Source organism: Melanerpes formicivorus, unplaced genomic scaffold (assembly GCF_026170545.1).
Source record: "Melanerpes formicivorus ecotype bairdi unplaced genomic scaffold, bMelFor1.0.p_v2 SCAF_31, whole genome shotgun sequence".
Classification (NCBI taxonomy): domain Eukaryota; kingdom Metazoa; phylum Chordata; class Aves; order Piciformes; family Picidae; genus Melanerpes; species Melanerpes formicivorus.
Window position 1 is genome coordinate 9,761,423 of NW_027142383.1, and position 24,763 is coordinate 9,786,185.

At 47.5% G+C, this 24,763-nt stretch overlaps 1 protein-coding gene across 1 annotated transcript in view; it reads left to right on the plus strand.

Annotated features, from left to right (window-relative positions):
* Positions 1-24,763, plus strand: part of KIDINS220 (kinase D interacting substrate 220) — a 75,332-nt gene that overhangs the window by 36,594 nt on the left and 13,975 nt on the right. Inside the window, 2 exon segments of the mRNA XM_068155369.1 lie at positions 1,941-2,119; positions 7,694-7,938. Of these exon segments, the coding sequence (XP_068011470.1) occupies positions 1,941-2,119; positions 7,694-7,938 (424 nt within the window).

Below are 24,763 nucleotides of genomic sequence, written 5' to 3' on the forward strand. Positions count from 1 at the left end.
TGGCCTGCATTAGGAATAGTGTGGCCAGCAGGAGCAGGGAGATCATTGTGCCCCTGTACTCTGCTTTGGTTAGGCCGCACCTTGAGTACTGTGTCCAGTTCTGGGCCCCTCAGTTTAAGAAGGACATCGAAACACTTGAAGGTGTCCAGAGAAGGGCAACAAGGCTGGTGAGAGGCCTTGAACACAAGTGCTATGAGGAGAGGCTGAGGGAGCTGGGATTGTTTAGCCTGGAGAAGAGGAGGCTCAGGGGTGACCTCATTGCCCTCTACAACTACCTGAAAGGTGGTTGTAGCTAGGAAGGGGTTGGTCTCTTCTCCCAGGCAACCAGCACCAGAACAAGGGGACACAGTCTCAAGCTGCGCCAGGGGAGGTTTAGACTCGAGGTGAGGAGGAAGTTCTTCACCGAGCGAGTCATTCGTCATTGGAACGGGTTGCCCAGGGAGGTGGTTGAGTCGCCGTCCCTGGAGGCGTTCAAGAGGAGATTGGACGTGGCACTTGGTGCCATGGTCTAGGCATGGGGTCTGTGTTGATAGGTTGGACTTGATGATCCTCGAGGTCCTTTCCAACCTAAGTGATACTGTGATACTGTGACACTGTAAAGAAAAGCAACCTCGGCAATGAAGCCAGCGATTGCCCACAATGGGGTGGGGGAACTCTAGAATTCCCTAAGGCAACAGACCTCCAATAGATGCTTATAAAAATCAGATATTGTAATTACTCACTGATCCTGATACCTCGTGGCACACATTGAGATCTAGACAAACCAAAATGGCGCCGACCACGTGGAAGCTGCAGGAGCACCGTTTCACTTTCTGTTGTTGTCTGTAGCTTATTACTGAGGCAGGATTTGTTCCCAAAGGATTTGTATCTGAAAGCTTTGTAGAGAGGAGGTTTCTCAGCTGTAATCCATTTGTAGCAGCGCTCGCTCCTTTCTCCAGTCAAATGAAACTGTCCCGGGAACTCAGCTCCTCTGGGGTTTCGCCTCTCGGCCCAGCAAGACGTGTGTCTGTCCTCTGGGCTTTACAACGCTGAAAATAGCGAGGGGTCCTTGCTGTCTTGTCTGGGTAAACTCAAACACAGTTCAGCTTCCAAGCGAAACTTGTGGTTCCTTCCAGAGCATTGACAATTGCAAGACCAGGCTCTGGCTCTTTGGGCTGATACTTATAGATTTCCCGAGGCAATAATGGCCAGTAGCAACACAGATCTAGGGATAAATCCCTGGTATTGTAACCTATAGAAAGCCTTCTTTCCAAATGTTGCCAAAAGCATGCCAATCTGGCTCATTCTGGCTCTGAGACATGTTCAAGCAAGCCTAAAGAACCAGATCTACTAACTTCTGTCTCATTGTCTCATTCAGAGTAATTTTGAGGCTTTTTTGTCCATCCAGGACAGGAGCCCAGAAGCAGATGACCTGGAAAGGGACAAGGAAAGGAGCGAACTGAGGAAAGTTCCAGCTGCACCTAAACTTAGAACTGCATTCTACCAATCCACCAATGAAATTAGCTTAGAATATCTGATTGTTTTCGTTAATATTCCACAACATTCAGCCATAGTGTCCCAGCACTGTCTCTTTCTTAAAGGCACAGCCTCAAACGGTCACAAAACCTCATGCCTGGAGGTGTTTGCAGCCAGGCTGGATGTGGCTGTGAGCAACCTGCTGTAGTGTGAGGTGTCCCTGGCCATGGCAGGGGGGCTGGAGCTGCCTGAGCCTTGGGGTCCCTTCCAGCCCTGACAGCTCTGTGATCCTGCATGGCTTTGAGATTTTCCAGAGGCACATCAGGGCTGCTCCCTGGGGCCTCCTGGACAGGGCAGCTCTGCATGGACTCCCTGCTTTCCCTGCAGAACCAGGGGGATGGCTGCCAAGGCTTCACCCTAGAACACCACCCATGGAAGTCTGTACTGGCTGTGCTTTCTGAACTAACTCTTCTGCTCCTCCCCAGGATTTCCAAGCACATTCCCACCACGAAGGATGTGGAGCCCCTGCTGGAAATCGATGGGGATATCTGGAACTTCGAGGTGTTCCTGTCCTCACGCACCCCTGTGCTGGTGGCAAGGGATGTGAGGACCTTCCTGCTCTGCACTGTCAACCAGGACCCCAAGCTGCGGGAAATCATTGCAGGTAAGAGTGCTCTGCAGCTGGGCAACTCTGCACTTCAGCTGCATCTGCCTCACAGTATCACAGTTGAGAGAGGCCCCCAGAGATTATCCAGTCCAACCCTGCCAAATCAGCATCACCCAGGGTGCTCCACACAGGAATGCATCCAAGTGGGGTTGGAAATTCCCCAGGGCAGGAGACTCCACAACCTCTCTGGGCAGCCTGCTCCAGGCCTCCAGCAGCCTCACTGTAAAGAAGTTTCTCCTCATGTTGAGCTGAAATGTTCTATGCTCAAGCTTCTACCTCTTGTTCCTTGTCTTATTACTGTGCACCACCAAAAGGATCCTGGCCCCCTCTGCTTGCCTCCCAGCCCTCAGATATTGATAAACATTGATCAGATCCCCTCTCAGTCTTCTTTTCTCCAGACTAAACAGCCCCAGGGCTCTCGGCCTCCCTTCATAGTGGAGATGTTCAGGTCCCCTAAGCATCCTCATGGTTCCCATGTTCCACAGAATCAGGAGTGGGTCCTCGAGTCAGACCTTCAGAGTCATGGAATCCTGGAATGGCTCAGGTTGGAAGGGACCTCAGGGATCATCAGCCTGGGAATGTGAAGACTCCAGGGAGACCTAACAATGACCTTCCAGTAGCTGGAGGGGATCTGCACAAAGGATGGAGAGGGACTGTTACAAAGGCCTGCAGTGATAGGATGAGGAGCAATGGCTTCAAACTAGAGAAGAGGAGATGTAGATCAGGAACCAGCTCTTTACCATGAGGGTAGTGGAGCACTGCAGCAGGTTGCCCAGGGAGGTGGTTGAGGCCCCATCCCTGGCTATATTCAAGGTGAGGCTGGAGAAGGCACTAAGCAACCTGATCCAGTGGAGGATGTCCCTGCTGCCTGCTGGGGGGGTGGACTGGATGAGCTTTGGAGGTCCCTCCCAACCCAAACCATTCTGTGATTCTGTGATCTACTCCAAGCTCCCCACCATGGGCAGGGACAGCTCTCAACTAGACTCAGCTGCTCAGTGCCTCATCCACTCAGCCTGGCCTTGAGCTCCCCCAGGAAGGAGGCAGCCACAGAATCATAGTATCATAGTATCATTCAGGGTTGGAAGGGACCACAAGGATCATCTAGTTCCAACCCCCTGCCATGGGCAGGGACACCCCACACTAGATCAGGCTGGCCAGAGCCTCATCCAGCCTGGTCCTAAACATCTCCAGGGACGGGGCCTCGACCACCTCCCTGGACAATCCATTCCAGGGTTTCACCACTCTCATGGTGAAGAACCTCCTCCTCACATCCAGCCTGAATCTCCCCACCTCCAGCTTCATTCCATTCCCCCTAGTCCTAGCACTACCTGAGATCCTGAGAAGTCCTTCCCCAGCCTTCCTGTAGGCCCCCTTCAGATACTGGAAGGCTACAATTAGGTCACCTCGGAGCCTTCTCTTCTGCAGACTGAACAGCCCCAACTCCTTCAGTCTGTCCTCATAGGAGAGGTGCTCCAGCCCTCTGATCATCCTTGTGGCCCTTCTCTGGACACGTTCCAGCACCTCCACATCCCTCTTGTAATAGGGGCTCCAGAACTGGACACAGTACTCCAGGTGGGGTCTCACCAGGGCTGAGTAGAGGGGGAGGATCACCTCCCTCGACCTGCTAGCCACACTTCTCCTGATGCAGCCCAGGATCTGATTGGCTTTGCGGGCTGCAAGTGCACACTGAGAGCTCATGTTGAGCTTTTTGTCCACCAGAACCCCCAAGTCTCTCTCCTCAGGGCTGCTTTCCAGCCAGTCACTGCCCAGCCTGTATTTGTGCCTGGGATTGCCTCGACCCAGATGCAGGACCCTGCATTTGCTCTTGTTGAACTTCATGAGGTTGGCTTGTGCCCACCTCTCCAGCCTGTCCAGGTCCCTCTGGATGGCCTCCCTTCCCTCCAGCGTGTCTGCTGCACCACACAGCTTGGTGTCATCAGCAAACTTGCTGAGGGTGCACTCAATGCCACTGTCCATGTCACCCACAAAGATGTTGAACAAGACAGGTCCCAGGACTGATCCCTGAGGGACTCCACTTGTCACTGGCCTCCACTGGGACATGGACCCATTGACAGCCACTCTTTGGGTGCGGCCATCAAGCCAGTTCCTTATCCATCTAGTGGTCCACCCATCAAACCCATGTGTCACCAGTTTGGAGACCAGGATGTGGTGCGGGACAGTGTCGAAGGCTTTGCTCAGGTCCAGGTAAACAACATCAGTTGCTCGCCCCTCATCTATTAATTTTGTCATCTGCTCATAGAAGGCCACCAGGTTGGTCAGGCAGGATTTGCCCTTGGCAAAGCCATGCTGACTGTTCCCAATCACCTCTTCACTATTCTTTTGAGCGAGTAGTGACTCCAGGAGGATCTGCTCCATGATCTTTCCAGGCACAGAGGTGAGACTGACTGGCCTGTAGTTCCCTGGTTCCTCCTTCTTACCCTTTTTGAAGATGGGGGCAATGTTTCTCCTTTTCCAGTCTGTGGGGACTTCACCAGATTGCCATGGCTTTTGAAATATAATAGAGAGGGGTTTAGCAACCTCATCTGCCAGTTCTCTCAGTACCCGTGGGTGTATCCCGTCGGGTCCCATGGACTTGAACACTTTCAGGTTCTTCAGGTGATCACGAACCTGATCTTCACTTACAATGGGCAGTTCTTCCTCCCCATCCCTGGCATTGTCTTCCGTAACATCAGGAGTGTGGCTAGAGGCCCTTGCAGTGAAGACTGAGGTAAAGAAGTTATTAAGTACTTCAGCCTTTTCCTCATCACTTGTGACCATGTCACCAGTTTCCTTTCTGAGGGGGCCCACACCTTCCCTAGTCGTCTTCTTCCCATTAATATACCTGTAGAAGTTCTTAGTGTTCCCTTTAATCTCCCTGGCTAGATTCAATTCAAACTCTGCTTTGGCTTTCCTAACCAGGACTCTTGCTGCTCGGGCAGCTTCCTTATATACCCCCTGTTCTACCTGTCCTTCTCTCCACTTCCTGTAGAGTTTCCTTTTAAGTAATAGTGTGTCCAGTAGCTCCTTGCTCATCCAGGCAGGCCTCCTAGCATTCTTACCTGCTTTTCTCTTTGTTGGTATACAGAGCTCCTGGACACAGAGGAGGTGGTCCTTGAATACTGACCAGCTGTCCTGGGTCCCTCTTCCCTCCAGGGCTTTGTCCCACGACACTTTGGCTAGCAGATCCCTGAAGCGATCAAAATCTGCACGCCTAAAGTCTAGGGTCGTAAGCTTGGAATACTTCCTCCTGATTGCCCTGAGGATATTAAATTCAACTGCTTCATGGTCACTGCAGCCAAGGCCGTCTCTGAGCCTCACATTGCTTACCAGCCCTTCCCTGTTGGTGAGAACAAGGTCCAGCATAGCACCATTTCTTGTTGGTTCCTCTACCATTTGGAGGAGGAAGTTGTCTTCTATGCAGTCCAGGAACATCCTGGATTGCTGGTGCCTTGCTGTGTTGTCCCTGCAGCAGATGTCCAGGTGGTTGAAATCACCCATGAGGACCAGGGCTTGTGACCTGGAAGCCGCTTCTATTTGCCTGTGAAGGGCCTCATCTGCTTGGATCTGCTGGTCAGGTGGCCTGTAGGAGACCCCCACAGTAATATCTCCTTCCCCTGTCCTGCCTTTAATTTTAACCCATACACTCTCAACCAGCTCATCATCCCTCCCCAGGTGGAGCTCCACTGATTCCAACTGGCTATTGACATAGAGGGCAACACCTCCTCCTCTCCTTCCCTGCCTATCCTTCCTAAAGAGTTTATACCCATCTATCCCTACATTCCAGTCATGGGATTCATCCCACCAAGTTTCAGTAACAGCCACTATGTCGTGGCATCCCAGCAGCACAGTGGCCCTTAACTCATCCTGTTTGTTGCCCAAACTGCGCGCATTCGCATAGAAGCACTTCAGCTGGACTGGTCCTGTCCTCCTCTTGTGCCAAATCTCCTCGGTTTCCACAGAATGTCCTGGTGGATCATTCGTGGCTTGCCTCAGGGCAGCAAGTTGAGAGCCCTTACCAGCTCTCCTCTCTACTGCTGGTGAGCTGCCCCTCTGTTTGTCACCTGCCAGCAGGAGACTATTAACCCCTTCCCCCTTCAAATCTAGTTTAAAGCCCTATCAATGAGCCCTGCCAATTCCTGCCCCAGGATTCTTATCCCCCTCTGGGACAAGTGTGTCCCATAAGTTCTTTTCAGCTCTGGTGCCTTGAAAACCAATCCATGATTGTGGAACCCAAAGCCCTGTCGATGGCACCAGCCCCTGAGCCATGAATTGACCTGTCGGCCCTTCCTCAGTGTTTCCTCATCCATTGCTGACGTTAGAGGGATAGCAGAGAACACGACTTGAGCCCCTGATCCCTTTAGCATTTGCCCTAAGGTTCTGAAGTCTTTTTTAATAGATTGTGAGCCTCTCATTGTTACATTGTCACTGCCCACCTGAAAGACCAGAAGTGGGTAGTAGTCTGAAGGACTCGCGAGTTTGGGAATTCTATCTACAATGTCTTTTACTTGGGCACCAGGGAGGCAGCAGACCTCTCTATGAAATGCGTCTGGTCTGCATATTGGGCCCTCTGTTCCCCTCAGTAGGGAGTCTCTTATGACGATGACCCTACGAGGTTTCTTTACTGGGTAAGTTTTGATGGCTGGCCTGAGTCAACCTGTCATTGGTGCAGCTTCTGACCTTCTTGAGTCCTCGACCTTACCAATGACCTGTTCCTCCTGCAGAGCCTCATACCTGTTCTGTAACTGCACTGGAGGCAGCGTGCTGCTCAAAGTAGCAGACTTCCTTCGTTTGCATTTCTTTCGTCGGGCAGAGACCTGTTCCCATTGGCCCTGCTCATGTGGGTTACTACAGGGAGGTTGAGAATCTTGCTGCTGGGAAGGTATCAAACTCCCTGTTCCACTAAGTGTTACTCCCTGTTCTGGTTTAGAAGAGATTACATTATGGGAATAGTCAATTTTCCGTTCACCATCTCTTCTAGCTCTTAGCCTTTCCACCTCTTCTTTTAGTTTGACCACCATGCTCATCAGATCACTGACCTGCTCACACCTGACACAGGAGCTGCTCCCTCCATCCTCCATATCGAGTGCCAGGCTCCAGCACTCACTGCAGCCACCTACCTGAACATCTGCATGCTCCTCAAGCTGCCTCCTCTGTCTCCAGCCATGCGCTGGGTTCTGTTTGGTTTGCACGCGGTCTCCGCGGCAACCCCTCCCCCAGCTACGTCACTGCCCTCCGGCACATAGGCAATCCGAGCCCCCTGCCCCTCTTCCTCTCTTCGGGAAGTCCTGAGCCACCAGCCCCTTACCGCCTGAAAAGCAAGGGAAGCAAAGCCAAAAGCCAAACTCCCAGAGCTGCGCTCCTCAAGCTCCCTCCTCTCTCTTCAGCCACGCGCTGGGTTCCAGAATAACACTGGGTACTTGACTGGGCAGTAGCATGCAGAGTCTCAATGGTTGGTCTCCCTCTGATGGTTTCTGTGGTGCTGTGAATGAGCTGTGGTTGGAGTTGAGCAACAGGAGTGGACTGTAAGGAGCTGGCCAGAGAGGTCAGTTTCTGTCAGGTGTTTGAAGCCAGACCCTGTTGATCTTTCGGACGTTCGTGCTGTAAGAGACCAAATGAACATCGGAGGTCTTTCTTACCCCACCCTGCCTTTACATGAGGCACCTGCTAGAGCAACATCCCTGTTCAGCCAGCCTTCCTCAGCCTGCTCTTCTACAACCTCTTTCAATGGACCTTTCAACGATGGAGTGCTGTCCCCGCAGCCTCACAGCAGTTACTACAGTGGTATGACAGGACCCCAGCATCCCTTCTACAATCGGGTAAATAACCCAGAGCCAAGTCACAGCCTCCTGCCTTAGCCTGGGGGTGTTGCTCCTGTCACCTGCACAGGGCTGGAAGAGTCATGCAGGTTTTGTTTAGGGGTGGAGAAAAATCTGAAAGTGTCATTTAGAGATGGGGAGGAGGCCTTAAAGTTTTACTGAGAGATGGAGGAGAGGTCTGAAAGTTTTATTTAGTGGTGGAGCAAAATCTTCCTGTGTTTAGGGATGGAGAAAAGGGCTGAAAGCTGTCGAGGGTTGGAAGGGTAAGGCCCAAAAGCCTCCTCCCTCCCCCCTGTAAAGTAAAGGGAAAGAAAATTGAAGGGAAAGGGAAAAAAAACCTCACAGCTGAATTAGCAAAGCAGTGGAGCTGTATATTTACAAAGCAATGTAGGATATGCAGGGGAATATATACAAATTTACAATATATACAAAGATATACAACAGAGTAGCACAGAAATGAGAGTTCCCCCCCCTGCTGAGGGGGTTCCCCACCTCCGCTCTCCCCCTCTCTCCCCCTTTTCCCCAGAGTGGGTTAGAAAGAGAGAGAAAGAGAAAAAAGGTTAGAAGCAGTGTTAATTGGAAAGCAGTTAATACAGGCCTTATCAGGTTTGTCAGTTTGAAGGCCAAAGCCTTGGCCGAAAGCCCAGCACAGAAAGCTGCTGCCCTGCGGAGGAGCGGAAGCAAGACTGAAGATAAAGTGCTGGAATGCCCAGGATACCCTCCTGCACTCCCAGTTCAGAAGGTGCTTCCTCCCACTTTACCAATGAAATTAGTTTAGATTGTTCTTTTCATTTACCAACTTCCGTCCACCATATTCCCTTTCTTAAGGGGACAGCCCCAACCGGTGACAAAAGCTGATTTAGGGATGGAGAAAGGTCTCAAAGTTCTGTTTAGAGGTGCAAAAAAGGCTAAAAAAAAATTCAGTTAGGGATGCAAAAAAGGCTAAAAGTTTTGTTTAGGAATGGGAAAAAAGGCTAAAATTTCCTTTAGGGATAGAGAAAGGTCTCAAAGTTTCACTGAAGGATGCAAAAAAGGCTAACACTTTTATTTAGGGATGCAAAAAAGGCTGAAGGTTTTATCTGGGGATGGGGAAAGGTCTCAGAGTTTTACTTAGGGATGGGAAAAGGTCCAGAAGTTTTATTTAGGGATGGAAAAAAGGCTGAAAGGTGCTGAGTGTCCCAGCAGTGCTCAGTCACTGTGCCCTGGGGGAGAAATGTGTTGAGTTGCATCACAAAAACAAATTACACTGGGGGGAAAAGGGGGTAAATATTCTGAGCCCCTGCTCAGTGTTTAGGCTATTGCAGGGGTTTAATTTTTGTGCTGGAAGTGTGCCTGCTGGTTCCCCAAGCTGCTGCCAGGCAGCAGGAGGGATCCTGGCTTTCCCTGGGTGACTTCGGTTAAAAGCCACAGAAGCAACAGTGCTGAGCTTCCTCCCTAGAACACATCTGCCTGCCCTTTTATCTGTGGGCAGAATGATTCTGGGACCTCTTCCCTTAACCTGTGTGGCACTGGTTGAAAGAAATTCAGAGCAGCTGCAGTTCAAACACATTGGTTGTCCCCAAAACCCATCTGTCGAGGGTCGAGGGGAAGGCCAGGCCTTCTCCCCCCCCTGTGAAGTGAAGGGAAGAAAAATTGAAAGGAAAAAAAAAAAAAAAAAACCCCACAGCCGGATTAGCAAAGGATTGTGTGCTGTATTTACAAAGCAGTTTAGGGAAATGCAGGTTTATATACAGAATTTACAGTATTTACAATATATACACAGAAATATACAGCAAAGTAACACAGAATGAGATTCCCTTCCCCCGTCTGGAGGAAGGGTTTCCCCCTGTACCCCCTTCTCTCCCCTTTTTCCCCAAAGAGGGTTAGAAAGAGAGAAAAAAAGAGCAAATGTTAATTAAAAGCAGTTATGTGTTAGAAGAGGCCTTATCTGCTCCAAGGTCAGTCTGGCCGAAAGCCCAGAAGCTGTGAGCTGCGGGACGGAGGGGGGAAGAGTGCAAGACTGAGACTAGTCTCACTGAACTCAAAACTTAAGGCAGTGCTTCTGCTTCTCCACCAATGAAATTAGTTTAGACCTGTCTTGTCTGTCCACCCCTTCTAAACAATTTCATTGGCTGTTCATACTGTCCATCCAATCCAAGATGATATTTACAGTTTATGAGTAAAGTTCATAGTCCATTCTGGCTATACTCAGATGCAGATGATTCAAAAGTCCAAGAAAATTAGAAAATGAGAAAAATGGAAAACAGTTTATTTCTTCGCAGACAAAGCGAAGAAAAGGGAAACAGGGATTCTCAGGGTCTCTTAGTTGACTCAGGACTCTCAGGGTTCTCAGGGTTCGTGCACTGTAGGTTCCTCGTTGATTCTTCCTTTGGACATGATGTAGCTGTACAACAGTCTGAAATTAAACTCTTTCAGCTAAAGTCAAATTTCTTTGTGGAATACACTGAATTTCCCCATTCTCTTGCATTACCCAATAAGTGAGACCTGGTCCTTCAGCTGAAACCACCCCTCGGACAGGTTTAGCCTCTCCTGAGGGAGGAAATACCCAGTTTTACCTAACAGATTCTTTTCTCTAACAACAGGAACTCTATCACCTTCTACTTTCCGTAGCAGATCTGAATGTGCAGGTCCAGCTCGGTTCACTGAACCTCTACTATTTACCAGCCAGGTTGCTTGTGCTAAATGTTTTTCCCAGTTTTTCAAAGATCCACCCCCCATGGCTTTAAGAGTGGTCTTCAACAAACCGTTGTAGCGTTCAATCTTCCCTGCAGCTGGTGCGTAGTAGGGAATGTGGAATATCCACTCAATACCGTGCTCTTTTGCCCAGTTCTTTACAAGGTTGTTCTTGAAATGAGTTCCGTTGTCTGACTCAATCCTCTCTGGAGTTCCGTGTCTCCACAGGATCTGTCTCTCCAGATCAAGAATGGTGTTGCGTGCAGTTGCATGTGGAACTGGATAAGTTTCCAACCATCCAGTGTTTGCCTCTACCATAGTAAGCACGTATTGCTTACCAGAACGAGAACGCGGTAGTGATGTAGTCAATCTGCCAAGCTTCACCATACTTGTACTCGGACCATCTGTCACCATACCACAAGGGCTTAAGTCGTTTTGCCTGCTTAATAGCAGCACAAATGTCACAGTCATGGATGACTTGTGTGATAGCATCCATGGAAATGTCTATGGATCTGTCTCGAGCCCATTGGTATGTTGCATCTCTGCCTTGATGTCCTGACGAATCATGAGCCCACCGAGCTAAGAATATCTCACCTCGGTGTTTCCAGTAGAGATCAAAATTAGACTCCATGTCTACTTGAGAAACTCTTGCAGCTAGATCTGCCTGATGGTTGTGCTGCTGTTCCTCAGTAGCTTTGCTCTTAGGAATGTGAGCATCGATGTGTCTCACTTTCACTGGAATTCTCTCAATTCGATCAGCAATGTCCTGCCACAGGTTGGCTGCCCAAATGGGTTTTCCTTTCCTCTGCCAACCACTCTTCTTCCAGTTCTTTAGCCAACCCCATAGAGCATTGGCTACCATCCATGAGTCGGTGTAGAGATAAAGCTTTGGCCACCTCTCACGTTCAGCTACGTCAAGAGCTAGCTGGACAGCTTTTACCTCTGCAAACTGACTGCATTCTCCTTCTCCATCCTTTGCCTCTGCAACTCGGCGTGTTGGACTCCACACTGCAGACTTCAACCTTTGCAACAAGACGACAGGAACCGTCTGTGAACAAAGCACATTTCTTTTCATCATCAGAAAGGTCATTGTAAGGAGGAGCTTCCTCAGCACGAGTTACTTTCTCCTCTGGAGGTTTAGCACAGTTGGTACCTTCGGGCCAACTTGAGATCACCGCCATGAGTCCAGGCCTTTCAAGATTTCCCATTCGAGCTCTCTGTGTTATCAGAGCCATCCACTTAGACCAGGTTGAGTATGTGGCATGATGTGGTGTGGAGCCTTTGCCTTTGAACATCCAATTCAAAACTGGTAATCTGGGAGCTAAGAGAAGTTGTGATTCAGTTCCAATTACTTCAGAAGATGCTTTTACTCCTTCATAGGCAGATAAAATTTCTTTCTCTGTTGGAGTATAATTAGCCTCTGAACCTCTGTAACCTCGACTCCAGAAACCAAGAGGTCGTCCACATGTCTCACCTGGAGCTTTTTGCCACAAGCACCAGGCTGGACCATTGTCGCTTGCAGCCGTGTACAAAATGTTCTTAATGTCTGGACCATCTCGGACAGGTCCCAGACCCATTGCTTGAACTACCTCTTGCTTTATCTGGTCAAAGGCTGCTTGTTGTTCAGGTCCCCAGTGGAAATGGTTTCTCTTTCGAGTCCCATCATACAGAGGTTTCACAATCTGACTGTATCCAGGAATGTGCAGTCTCCAAAATCCCACTATCCCCAAGAAACTTAGGGTTTCTTGCTTGTTTGTGGGATTTGCCATGGTAGAGACTCTATTTACCACATCCACTGGAATGCGTCGGCGTCCATCCTGCCACCGCACTCCCAGAAACTGAATCTCTGTGGTAGGTCCTTTCACCTTGTCTTGCTTGATGGCAAAACCTGCATCCAGAAGAATGTCAATGATTTTGTTACCTTTCTCGAAGACTTCCTCAGCAGTTTTTCCCCAGACGATGATATCATCGATGAACTGGATGTGTTCTGGAGCACCGCCTTTCTCCAGAGCATCGTGGATCACTGCATGACAGATGCTTGAGCTGTGGATCCAGCCCACTGGCAGTCTGTTGAAAGTGTACTGGATTCCTCTCCAGGTGAAAGCAAACTGAGGCCTGCATTCCTCTGCTATGGGAATAGAGAAAAATGCATTAGCAATGTCTATGGTAGCATACCATTTGGCCTCTTTGGATTCCAGCTCATACTGGAGTTCCATCATGTCTGGTACTGCTGCACTCATATGTGGAGTTACTTCATTCAGGGCTCGGTAGTCGACCGTCAGACGCCAGTCTCCATTATGCTTTTGCACAGGCCACACTGGATTGTTGAAAGGTGAATGAGTTTTGCTGATGACTTTCTGACTCTCCAACTGACGAATCAGATTCTGAATGGGCAACAAAGAGTCACGGTTGGTTCTGAATTGTCTGCGATGCACAGTCTGAGAAGCAACTGGCAATTTAGTGTCCTGTATCTTGTGTTGTCCCACAACTGCAGTTTCATCAAAAAGCTCAGGTCTAACAGACAGCTTCAATTTTTGTCCATCAATTTCTACAGAAGCTACTCCAAAAGCCCATTTGTAACCTCTAGAGCCTTTGAGACGCTCTTCTCTCAGAAAATCAATTCCCAAAATAGAAGGTGCATCAGGTCCGGTCACAACTCTATGCTTCCTCCATTGTTTACCAGTTAAACTTATATTAACCTCCACCTTACTTAACTCTTGAGATCCACCAGTGACTCCCAGAATAGTTATAGACTCTGATCCCTGATAATTTGATGGTATTATGGTGCACTGAGCTCCTGTGTCAACCAAGGCCCTGTACTTCCAAAATTGTGAAGTGCCAGGCCACTGGATGTAAACATCCCAATAGATTCTGTTATCTCGGTTATCCCTCTCCTCCCCCTGGCGGGAGGCAGGGCACCCCTAGTTATGGGGAACATGCGCACATGTGCATTGTGCACAGTGTGCAGTGTTATAACTGGAGCCACTGTTGGAGCTACTAGAGTTTTTCTGGGGAACTGTGGAAGTAACAGCTACCCTTCTGGTATTGCTACCTCAGGTTCTGCCGCCTTGCAGTTCCCTTAGTCTCCTGAAAAGATTGGAAGTTGGTTGGCCATCCCACCGGTTCATGTTCTCACCAAACTCATCACGCAGAGTTATCCAAATAGTTCTATGTGACTGCCTTGGTGGTCTGTTTTGGTTTGATCTGTTTTGGAATGACCTCCTTGGAGTACGTGTATTCCTCACAGATTAAACTTGTATCCAGCTGGAGGAAGAATTGGAATTATCTCTTTGTGCCAATTGGTATATGGAATCTTTCAGCTCTCTCATGCAATTCTCAGTTTTTCCAGACAGAGTTTCAATGGCTGAAACCAAAGAAACACGTGTCATGCTATCCTCCAATTGTCTCATTTGATCACTGAATTGGCCAACCGTAGGAGAAGCTCCACCATAATTTCTTGACACAATTCTGCTTGCCAGAATGTTTGCATAATTAGAAGGAGCAAGTTTGATGATCTTTTTAGCAAGACCAGTTCCTACAGGAATGTCATCAGGATTGAGAGTTTCATGTTCACCATAGAGTAGCTCTCTAACAGCAAATTCTCTCAAGCGCTTAATTCCCTCATCTATGGTAGTCCAGGGTTTAGGATTCCAGGGAAGATCATCTCGGGAAGGGTATCTCAGGGCAACCGCCATTAAAAGGCGTATCCACAGATTAACCTTGCCGAGGACCCTGCCTGGATGTCTATCTATTCCATTATCCCTTGAGAGAGTTCCTAACTGAGCTGCTGACTTGTCTCCAACTGTTAGAGCTGGAGCACCTGTATCATAACACCTACTGAGCCAAGCTAGAACGGGCTCCTTATCTGCCCTGGTATAATCTTTACGGACATTTCTCAATTCCTCACGTGGTGAAGAACATTTGGAAATATCATCCTCCTCTTCCCCCACTTTTTGTCCTAATAATCCTGCCGCCATTTTCTCAAGGACCTCTTTAAGCTGAGAACCACCTCTGCCAGCTCCTGTCTTAGCTGCATCTCTATCCTGTTTTGCTCTCACTAAGGCAGCTAGATCTTTAAAACAAACCTTCTCTTCCTCCTTAGCAGGATCTTTTCTAGTAGCGGGCTCCTCACCGGGATCAATCTCCTGCTCCTCTCCTCCATTAGCTCCTGGATTATCTTTGGTCTTTCCACTTCTAGTCTTTAAAACAGCCACCTTTACTGGAGCTGTGTTTGAATTTACAGCCACCTTAACAGAATCTGACAGGTCCTGAGATAAATCAGCTGCTGGGGCAGTGGCTTCCGGTCCCACCGTGCAAGAAGACGGAAATGACCTCGCCCCATTAATGGCCGAAGGAGAAACAGGAGGAGGAGAAGGAGGAGACGCCATATTGATATCTGCCGCCACCCCTGGCAGCTTGCCAAAATCAGTGGGAAAGCCATTCAGGGTGGCTTTTCCAATTAACTTTTTTGCCTTCTTTTTGACTGACACAGATTCTCCACACTCCTCATCACTAGACGTCTCTGGGACTGACCCAGAGCCATGGCGTTTTCTCTTGGATCTATTTTTAATAATAAAACACCCTCTGGATATCTTCCTCTCCCAACGCAGAGAAAACAGTAAATATGCATTCACCATCACCAGCAGCAGATCTACACACATCACATAAATCACCTTTGGATCCCAGTCATCACTTAAAGTTACTCTCTCCTCCGCTGGGATCTTAAAGCCTTTTATCTCAATCGGGAGAGCGCTAGAGGTGATATTCCTGTATCTCGCTGGCCGCAAGAAATCAACACATTTTCCATACCATAGTCTAACTCTATACATAAACCACAAATACATTGTCCACACCAAATATTTACCCAAGTAATCCAGAATCAAACCCAACCAATATCTGTAAACCAGAGCCCCAAAAATTGAAAAAAATAAACGCTCTAATATCCACAACACCTTCATGTTTGCTAATCCGGCTATAAAACAATAAACCAATAAAACAATAAAGAAATAAATCAAGCTACATATCTGCCCCACGTTGGGCGCCAAGAAAAAAAAGGTCAAGGGTCGAGGGGAAGGCCAGGCCTTCTCCCCCCCCTGTGAAGTGAAGGGAAGAAAAATTGAAAGGAAAAAAAAAAACCAAACCCACAGCCGGATTAGCAAAGGATTGTGTGCTGTATTTACAAAGCAGTTTAGGGAAATGCAGGTTTATTTACAGTATTTACAATATATGCACAGAAATATACAGCAAAGTAACACAGAATGAGATTCCCTTCCCCCATCTGGAGGAAGGGTTTCCCCCTGTACCCCCTTCTCTCCCCTTTTTCCCCAAAGAGGGTTAGAAAGAGAGAAAAAAAGAGCAAATGTTAATTAAAAGCAGTTATGTGTTAGAAGAGGCCTTATCTGCTCCAAGGTCAGTCTGGCCGAAAGCCCAGAAGCTGTGAGCTGCGGGAAGGAGGGGGGAAGAGTGCAAGACTGAGACTAGTCTCACTGAACTCAAAACTTAAGGCAGTGCTTCTGCTTCTCCACCAATGAAATTAGTTTAGACCTGTCTTGTTTATAAAACATTCGGCCATGTTGTCCCTTTGTTAAAGGCACCGCCTCAAACGGTCACACCATCAGCCTTGAAAACTGAATGAAGTGCTGTAGGGTCAGACTGAGCCTCAATTGTTTTTGTGGGGTGGGTTTTCCAACTTGCTTTCCCCCTTGTTGTCCTGCAGTAGTAAGAGGAAAGCAAGTAGAAAGCTGTCAGTAGCCACAACTGACTTCTGTTTCTGCTTTGAAGTACATTTGGCCATAGGTAGATGTTTAACCTAATAAGCTGCAAAGAAAATTGAGTTCCTCCTAACCCAGTGTTTGTTAGCCAGAAAAAAAGCAGATGTGGCACAGAACTTTGTCAGTGGTCTGGTGCAAAATTATTCTGCTCTGTCCTCATCACAGTGCCAGTGAATTCTCTTAGCTAAAGCAGCTTCAAATCAGAGCCACTGTGAAGTGGTCCAGCACTGCTGCCTGCATTTTCACCCTGCTGCTAGCTCAGCTTTGGCAGAGCAGATGTTGAGCTGCAGCTCTGCTGCTGTGGCTGTGTTGCTGCACATGACAAGGTTTAAAGGCTGGGCTGCTACAGTTTACATTTGGCTGGGCTTTGGCTCTTGTAAGCCTTACCAAAGCAGTTTTGGATGAGTCAGGAGCTGTTCTTATTTCATTTGTCTCAAGTGCATTCCCAGGCTGTGCTTCTGGGGAAGTCTGAGCATTGCCTCTTCTGCTTGCTCACAGCAGCACAAACCTCACTCCCACATTTGGACAGTGGTTACACTGCACATTGTGGTGCCTGGGGAGGTGAAGCAGCAGAACTTCTGGGGCTGGTTGTGTGAAAGAGGCTACCAGAGCTGCCTCCAGCAGCTGAGGATGTGGAACCATTTCTGTTTTCCAGGAATTACTCAAAATTGGATCTTTTGCCATCAAAGCAGTTGAGGTATACAGGAATTCATAGATGCATAGAGCAGTTTGGGTTGGAAGGGACCTTGAAGGTCCTCTAGTTCCAACCCCTGCCTTGTGTAGGGCCTTCAGGACCTCAGGAGTGAAGCTTTTGCTTTCCAAGTCAATTTGCAGCAGCTTCTGAATGAGGTTTCTTCAGTCTTAGACAAATCCCAAGTGGAATGCTCCAGGGAATGTTGCTCCTCCATCCCATTAGCCATCAAGCCATAAAGTGATGCACTCTGTGCCCAGGTTGGTGCAGCAGCTACTCAGATTCTTGTCATGTGCAGAAACACAAAGCAAATAGGATGTTCTGTGCAGCTGGAGTAAGGCAGTGTTTCAGGTGAAGAAACATCAGAACTCTGGGCCCCAGCCATTGTTTGGCTGTTGTAAGAGCTGGGTAATGAACTGCAGGCAGCAAGAGCTTTAATTCTGCTCTCCTGAAGCCTCAAAGCTCTGCTGCTTTCTGTTCCAATGCCTTAAGAGAGAGCTGACAAGGAGAGGAAAAAACCTTTGTTTCAAAACCTAACTCAAATCCACAGCTAGGTCAGGACAAAGTGTGGGCAAGGCAGGCTGGGAGCTCTGAACTGCACCCTTGGGCACACACACACGGAGGTTTGGTTCATGCCAGTGGGCAGCAGGTGAAGTTCTGTGTGTTTCTGCAGCTCCTTCTGGCTTTGGAGCTCTGCTGGAGGTGTCCTTGGAATTATGAGTTCTCTCTGTCTTCTAGAAAGGACTTAATTAAAAGCCTGAGCTCTCATTTATTCCTAGCCTCATTTGTTGATAGGATCCATGAATACATTTGCACACCTTGACATTGAGAACCTTTGGAGACTTGCACAGTGCCTTTTTGGGGTTTAATTTGTTAGTCAAAAAGGTTAAAAAGGAGCCTGGGATTTGGCGCTCAGCTCTGCAGCCCTCACTCCAGAGCTTTGGGCTCAATTTTGATCCATGCAAAGAATGAAGAGAGCTTAGAGTCACGTTTCACTTGCTTAAACCCAGTCCAGAGAATGTGTTTTGTTGCAGTAAGTTTTCCTTTATGAAACAGGAACCTGGTTATCAAAAGTGTGCTTGGAGTTAACTGGGAGGGGTGGGGGGCAGAAAATCCAAAGGGTTTCTGTTTTTCAAAGCTGCTTCTGTTGTCCTCTGTGTGGTGGGTTTGGAAGGGTAAGGCCGAGAAGCCTCCTCCCTTCCCCCTTGTAAAGTAAAAGGGAAAAAAAAAATTGAAGGGAAAGGAAAAAAAACTCGCAAGCTGAATTAGCAAAGCAGTGGAGCTATATTTACAAAGCAATGTAGGGAATGCAGGGGGAATATTTACAAATTTACAATATCTACAATATATACAAAGATATACAACAGAGCAACACAGAAATGAGAGTAAGCCCCCTCGGCAGAGAGGTCCCCCACCTCCGCTCTCCCCTCTCTCCCCCCCTTTCCCCAGAATGGGATAGAAAGAGAAAGAAAAGAGAGGAAAAAAAAATGTTAGAAGCAGTTTGTGTTAATTGGAAAGGAGTTAATACCGGCTGTTATCTGGTCTTCAAGGCCGAGGCCTTGGCAGAAAGCCCAGCACAGAAAGCTGCTGCACGGAGAAGAGGCGGAAGCAAGACTGAAGATAAAGAGCTGGAAAAACCCAGTATAGTCCCAGCTCAGAAGGTGCTTCCTCCCACTTTACCAATGAAATAGTTCAGACTATTCCTTCCGTTTACCAACTTCCGTCCACCATATTCCCTTTCTTAAGGGGGCAACGTCAACCGGCCACAGTCCACCCCTTCTAAACAATTTCATTGGCTGTTCATACTGTCCATCTAATCCAAAACGATATTTACAGTTCGTGAGTAAAGTTCATAGTCCATTCCGGCTATGCTCAGATGTAGATGATTCAAAAGTCCAAGAAAATCAGAAAATGAGAAAAATGGAAAACAGTTCATTTCTTCACCGACGAAGCGAAGAAAAGGGAAACAGGGATTCTCAGGGTCTCTTAGTTGACTCAGGGCTCTCAGGGATCTCAGGGTTCATGCACCGTAGATTCCTCGTTGATTCTTCCTTTGGACGCGATGTAGCTGTACAACATTTTGAAATTAACCTCTTTCAGCTAAAGTTAAATTTCTTTGTGGAATACACTGAATTTCACCATTCTCTTGCATTACCCAATAAGTGTGACCCGGACCTTCAGCTGAAACCACCCCTCGGACAGGTTTAGCCTCTCCTGAGGGAGAAAATACCCAAACAGTTTTACCTAACAGATTCTTTTCTCTAACAACAGGAACTCTGTCACCTTCTACTTTCCGTAGCAAATCTGAATGTGCAGGTCCAGCTCTGTTCACTGAACCTCTACTATTTACCAGCCAGGTTGCTTGTGCTAAATGTTTTTCCCAGTTTTTCAAAGATCCACCTCCCATGGCTTTGAGAGTGGTCTTCAACAAACCGTTGTAGCGTTCAATCTTCCCTGAAGCTGGTGCATAGTAGGGAATGTAGAATATCCACTCAATACCGTGCTCTTTTGCCCAGTTCTTTACAAGGTTGTTCTTGAAATGAGTTCCGTTGTCTGACTCAATCCTCTCTGGAGTTCCGTGTCTCCACAAGATCTGTCTCTCCAGACTGAGAATGGTGTTGCGTGCAGTTGCATGTGGAACTGGATAAGTTTCCAACCATCCAGTGTTTGCCTCTACCATAGTAAGCACCTATTGCTTACCAGAACGAGAACGTGGTAGAGTGATGTAGTCAATCTGCCAAGCTTCACCATACTTGTACTTGGACCATCTGTCACCATACCACAAGGGCTTAAGTCGTTTTGCCTGCTTAATAGCAGCACAAATGTCACAGTCATGGATGACTTGTGTGATAGCATCCATGGAAATGTCTATGGATCTGTCACAAGCCCATTGGTAGGTTGCATCTCTGCCTTGATGTCCTGACGAATCGTGAGCCCACCGAGCTAAGAATATCTCACCTCGGTGTTTCCAGTCGAGATCAAGATTAGAGTCCATGTCTACTTGAGAAACTCTTGCAGCTAGATCTGCCTGATGGTTGTGTTGCTGTTCCTCAGTAGCTTTGCTCTTAGGAATGTGAGCATCGATGTGTCTCACTTTCACTGGAATTCTCTCGATTCGATCAGCAATGTCCTGCCACAGGTTGGCTGCCCAAATGGGTTTTCCTTTTCTCTGCCAACCACTCTTCTTCCAGTTCTTTAGCCAACCCCATAGAGCATTGGCTACCATCCATGAGTCGGTGTAGAGATAAAGCTTTGGCCATCTCTCACGTTCAGCCACGTCGAGAGCTAGCTGGAGAGCTTTTACCTCTGCGAACTGACTGGATTCTCCTTCTCCATCTCTCGCCTCTGCAACTCGGCGTGTTGGACTCCACACTGCAGACTTCCACCTTCGCTTGTTTCCAACAAGACGACAGGAACCGTCTGTGAACAAAGCATATTTCTTTTCATCATCAGAAAGGTCATTGTAAGGAGGAGCTTCCTCAGCACGAGTTACCTTCTCCTCTGGAGGTTTGGCACAGTTGATACCTTCAGGCCAACTTGAGATCACCTCCACTAGACCAGGTCTTTCAAGATTTCCCATTCGAGCTCTCTGTGTTATCAGAGCCATCCACTTAGACCAGGTTGAGTCTGTGGCATGATGTGGTGTGGAGCCTTTGCCTTTGAACATCCAATTCAAAACTGGTAATCTGGGAGCTAGGAAAAGTTGTGATTTAGTTCCAACCACTTCAGAAGATGCTTTTACTCCTTCATAGGCAGCTAAAATTTCTTTCTCTGTTGGAGTGTAATTAGCCTCTGAACCTCTGTAACCTCGACTCCAGAAACCAAGAGGTCGTCCACGTGTCTCACCTGGAGCTTTTTGCCACAAGCACCAGGTTGGACCATTGTCACTTGCAGCCGTGTACAAAATGTTCTTAATGTCTGGACCATCTCGGACAGGTCCCAGACCCATTGCTTGAATCACCTCTTGTTTTATTTGGTCAAAGGCTGCTTGTTGTTCAGGTCCCCAGTGGAAATGGTTTCTCTTTCGAGTCACATCATACAGAGGTTTCACAATCTGACTGTATCCAGGAATGTGCAGTCTCCAAAATCCCACTATCCCCAAGAAACGTAGGGTCTCTTGCTTGTTTGTGGGACTTGCCATGGTAGAGACTCTATTTACCACATCCACTGGAATGTGTCGGCGTCCATCCTGCCACCGCACTCCCAGAAACTGAATCTCTGTGGTAGGTCCTTTCACCTTGTCTCGCTTGATGGCAAAACCTGCATTCAGAAGAATGTCAATGATTTTGTTACCTTTCTCGAAGACTTCCTCAGCAGTTTTACCCCAGACGATGATATCATCGATGAACTGGATGTGTTCTGGAGCACCTCCTTTCTCCAGAGCATCATGGATCACTGCATGACAGATGCTTGAGCTGTGGATCCAGCCCATTGGCAGCCTGTTGAAAGTGTACTGGATTCCTCTCCAGGTGAAAGCAAACTGAGGCCTGCATTCCTCTGCTATGGGAATAGAGAAAAATGCATTAGCAATGTCTATGGTAGCATACCATTTGGCCTCTTTGGATTCCAGCTCATACTGTAGCTCCATCATGTCTGGTACTGCTGCACTCATAGGTGGTGTTACTTCGTTTAGGGCTCGGTAGTCTACCGTCAGACGCCAGTCTCCATTCTGCTTCCGCACAGGCCACACTGGACTGTTGAAAGGTGAATGAGTTTTGCTGACGACTTTCTGACTCTCCAACTGACGAATCAGATTCTGAATGGGCAACAAAGAGTCAGGGTTGGATCTGTATGGTCTGTGATGCACAGTGTGAGAAGCAACCGGCAATTTAATGTCCTGTATCTTATGTTGTCCCACAACTGCAGATTCATCAGAAAGTTCAGGTCTGGCAGACAGCTTCAATTTTTGTCCATCAATTTCTATTGAAGCTACTCCAAAAGCCCATTTGTAACCTCTAGGGTCTTTGAAACGCCCTTCTCTCAGAAAATCAATTCCCAAAATACAAGGTGCGTCAGGTCCGGTCACAACTGTATGCTTCCTCCATTGTTTACCAGTTAGACTTATATTAACCTCGACCTTACTTAACTCTTGAGATCCACCAGTGACTCCCAGAATAGTTATAGACTCTGATCCCTGATAATTTGATGGTATTATGGTGCACTGAGCTCCTGTGTCAACCAAGGCCCTGTACTTCCGAAATTGTGAAGTGCCAGGCCACTGGATGTACACATCCCAATAGATTCTATTATCTCTGTTATCCCTCTCCTCCCCCTGGCGGGAGGCAGGGCACCCCTAGTTATGGGGAACATGCGCACATGTGCATTGCACATAGTTTGCAGGGTTATAACTTTGCATGTTATAACTGGAGCCACTGTTGGAGCCATAAGAGTCGTTCTGGGGAACTGTGGAAGTAACAGCTACCCTTCTGGTATTGCTACCTCGGGTTCTGCCACTTTGCAATTCCCTCAGTCTCCTGAAAAGATTAGAAGTTGGTTGGCCATCCCACCGGTTCATGTTCTCACCAAACTGATCACGCAGAGTTATCCAAATAGTTCTACGTGATTGCCTTGGTGGTCTGTTTTGGAACGACCTGTTTTGGAATGTCCTGTTTTGGAATGACCTCCTTGGAGGACGTGTATTCCTCACAGATGAGACTTGTACCCACCTGGAGGAAGAATTGAAATTATCCTTCTGTGCCAATTGGTATATGGAATCTTTCAGATCCTTCATGCAATTCTCAATTTTTCCAGACAAAGTTTCAATGGCTGAAACCAAAGAACCACGTGTCATGCTATCCTCCAATTGTCTCATTTGATCACTGAATTGGCCAACCGTAGGAGAAGCTCCACCATAACTTCTTGACACAATTCTGCTTGCCAGAATGTTTGCATAATTAGAAGGAGCAAGTTTGATGATCTTTTTAGCAAGACCAATACCCACAGGAATGTCATCAGGATTCAGAGTTTCATGTTCACCATAGAGTAGCTCTCTAACAGCAAATTCTCTCAAGCGCTTAATTCCCTCATCTATGGTAGTCCAGGGTTTAGGATTCCAGGGAAGATCATCTCGGGAAGGGTATCTCAGGGCAACCGCTATTAAGAGGCGTATCCACAGATTAACCTTACCGAGAGCTTCGCCTAGATGTCTATCTATTCCATTGTCCCTTGAGAGAGTTCCCAACTGAGCTGCTGACTTGTCTCCAACTGTTAGAGCTGAAGCACCTGTATCATAACACCTACTAAGCCAAGCTAGAACTGGCTCCTTATCTGCCCTGGTGAAATCTTTACGGACATTTCGCAATTCCTCCCGTGGTGACGAACAGTCTGTAATATCATCTTCATCTTCATCTCCCTGAATTCTTTGCCCATATAATCCTGCTGTCATTCTCCTAAGGATCTCTTTAAGCTGAGAACCACCTTTGCCAGCTGCTTTCCTAGCTTCATCTCTATCCTGCTTTGATCTCACTAGGTTAGCTAGATCTTTAAAACAAACCTTCTCTTCCTCCTGAGCAGGATCTTTTAGAGCAGAGGGCCCCTCACCAGGATCAGTCTCCTCCTCTTCTTCTCCATCTTTGCCCTTTCCAGCTCTAGTCTTTAAAGGAGCAACCTTAACTGGAGCTGTGTTTGAATTTACAGCCACCTTAATGGAAGCTGACAGGTCCTGAGATAAATCAGCTGCTGGGGCAGTGACTTCTGGTCCCAACGAGTGATTGGGTGGAAGTGACGTTGCTCCGTTAATGGCCGACAGAGAAGAAGAAGGAGGAGAAGGAGTAGGAGAAGGAGTAGGCGCCATGTTGATACCAGCCGATGCCCTTGGCTGCTTGCTAGAATCAGCAAAGTCATTTAGAGCTGCCTTACCAATTAACTTTTTAGCCTTCTTTTTAACTGACACGGGTTCTCCACAGTCCTCGTCACTAGATGTCTCTGGGACTGATCGAGAGCCACGGCGTTTTCTTTTTGATCTAGTTTTAATAACAAAACAAGCTCTGGATATCTTTCTCTCTCGCCGCAGAGAGAACAGTAAATATGCAATTACCATCACCAGCAACAGATTTATACACATCAAATAAATCACTTTTGGATCCCAGGCATCACCTAAAGTTACTCTCTCCTCAGGCGGAATCTTAAAACCCTTTATCTCAATTGGGAGAGTGGTGGAGGTAACATTCCTGTATCTCACTGGCCATAATAAATTAATACATTTTCCATACCATAATTTAACTCTATACATAACCCACATATAAATTGTCCGCACCAAATATTTACCCAGGTAATCCAAAATCAAACCCAAACAATATCTGTAAATCAGAGCCCCAAAAATTGAAAAGAATAATCGCTCCACAAACCACAATACCTTCATGTTTGCTAATTCAGCTAGAAAACACTAAATCAATCAAATAATAATTTAAGCTAATTATCTGCCGCACGTTGGGTACGCCAATAAAAAAAAATGTGGTGGGTTTGGAAGGGTAAGGCCGAGAAGCCTCCTCCCTTCCCCCTTGTAAAGTAAAAGGGAAAAAAAAAATTGAAGGGAAAGGAAAAAAAACTCGCAAGCTGAATTAGCAAAGCAGTGGAGCTATATTTACAAAGCAATGTAGGGAATGCAGGGGGAATATTTACAAATTTACAATATCTACAATATATACAAAGATATACAACAGAGCAACACAGAAATGAGAGTAAGCCCCCT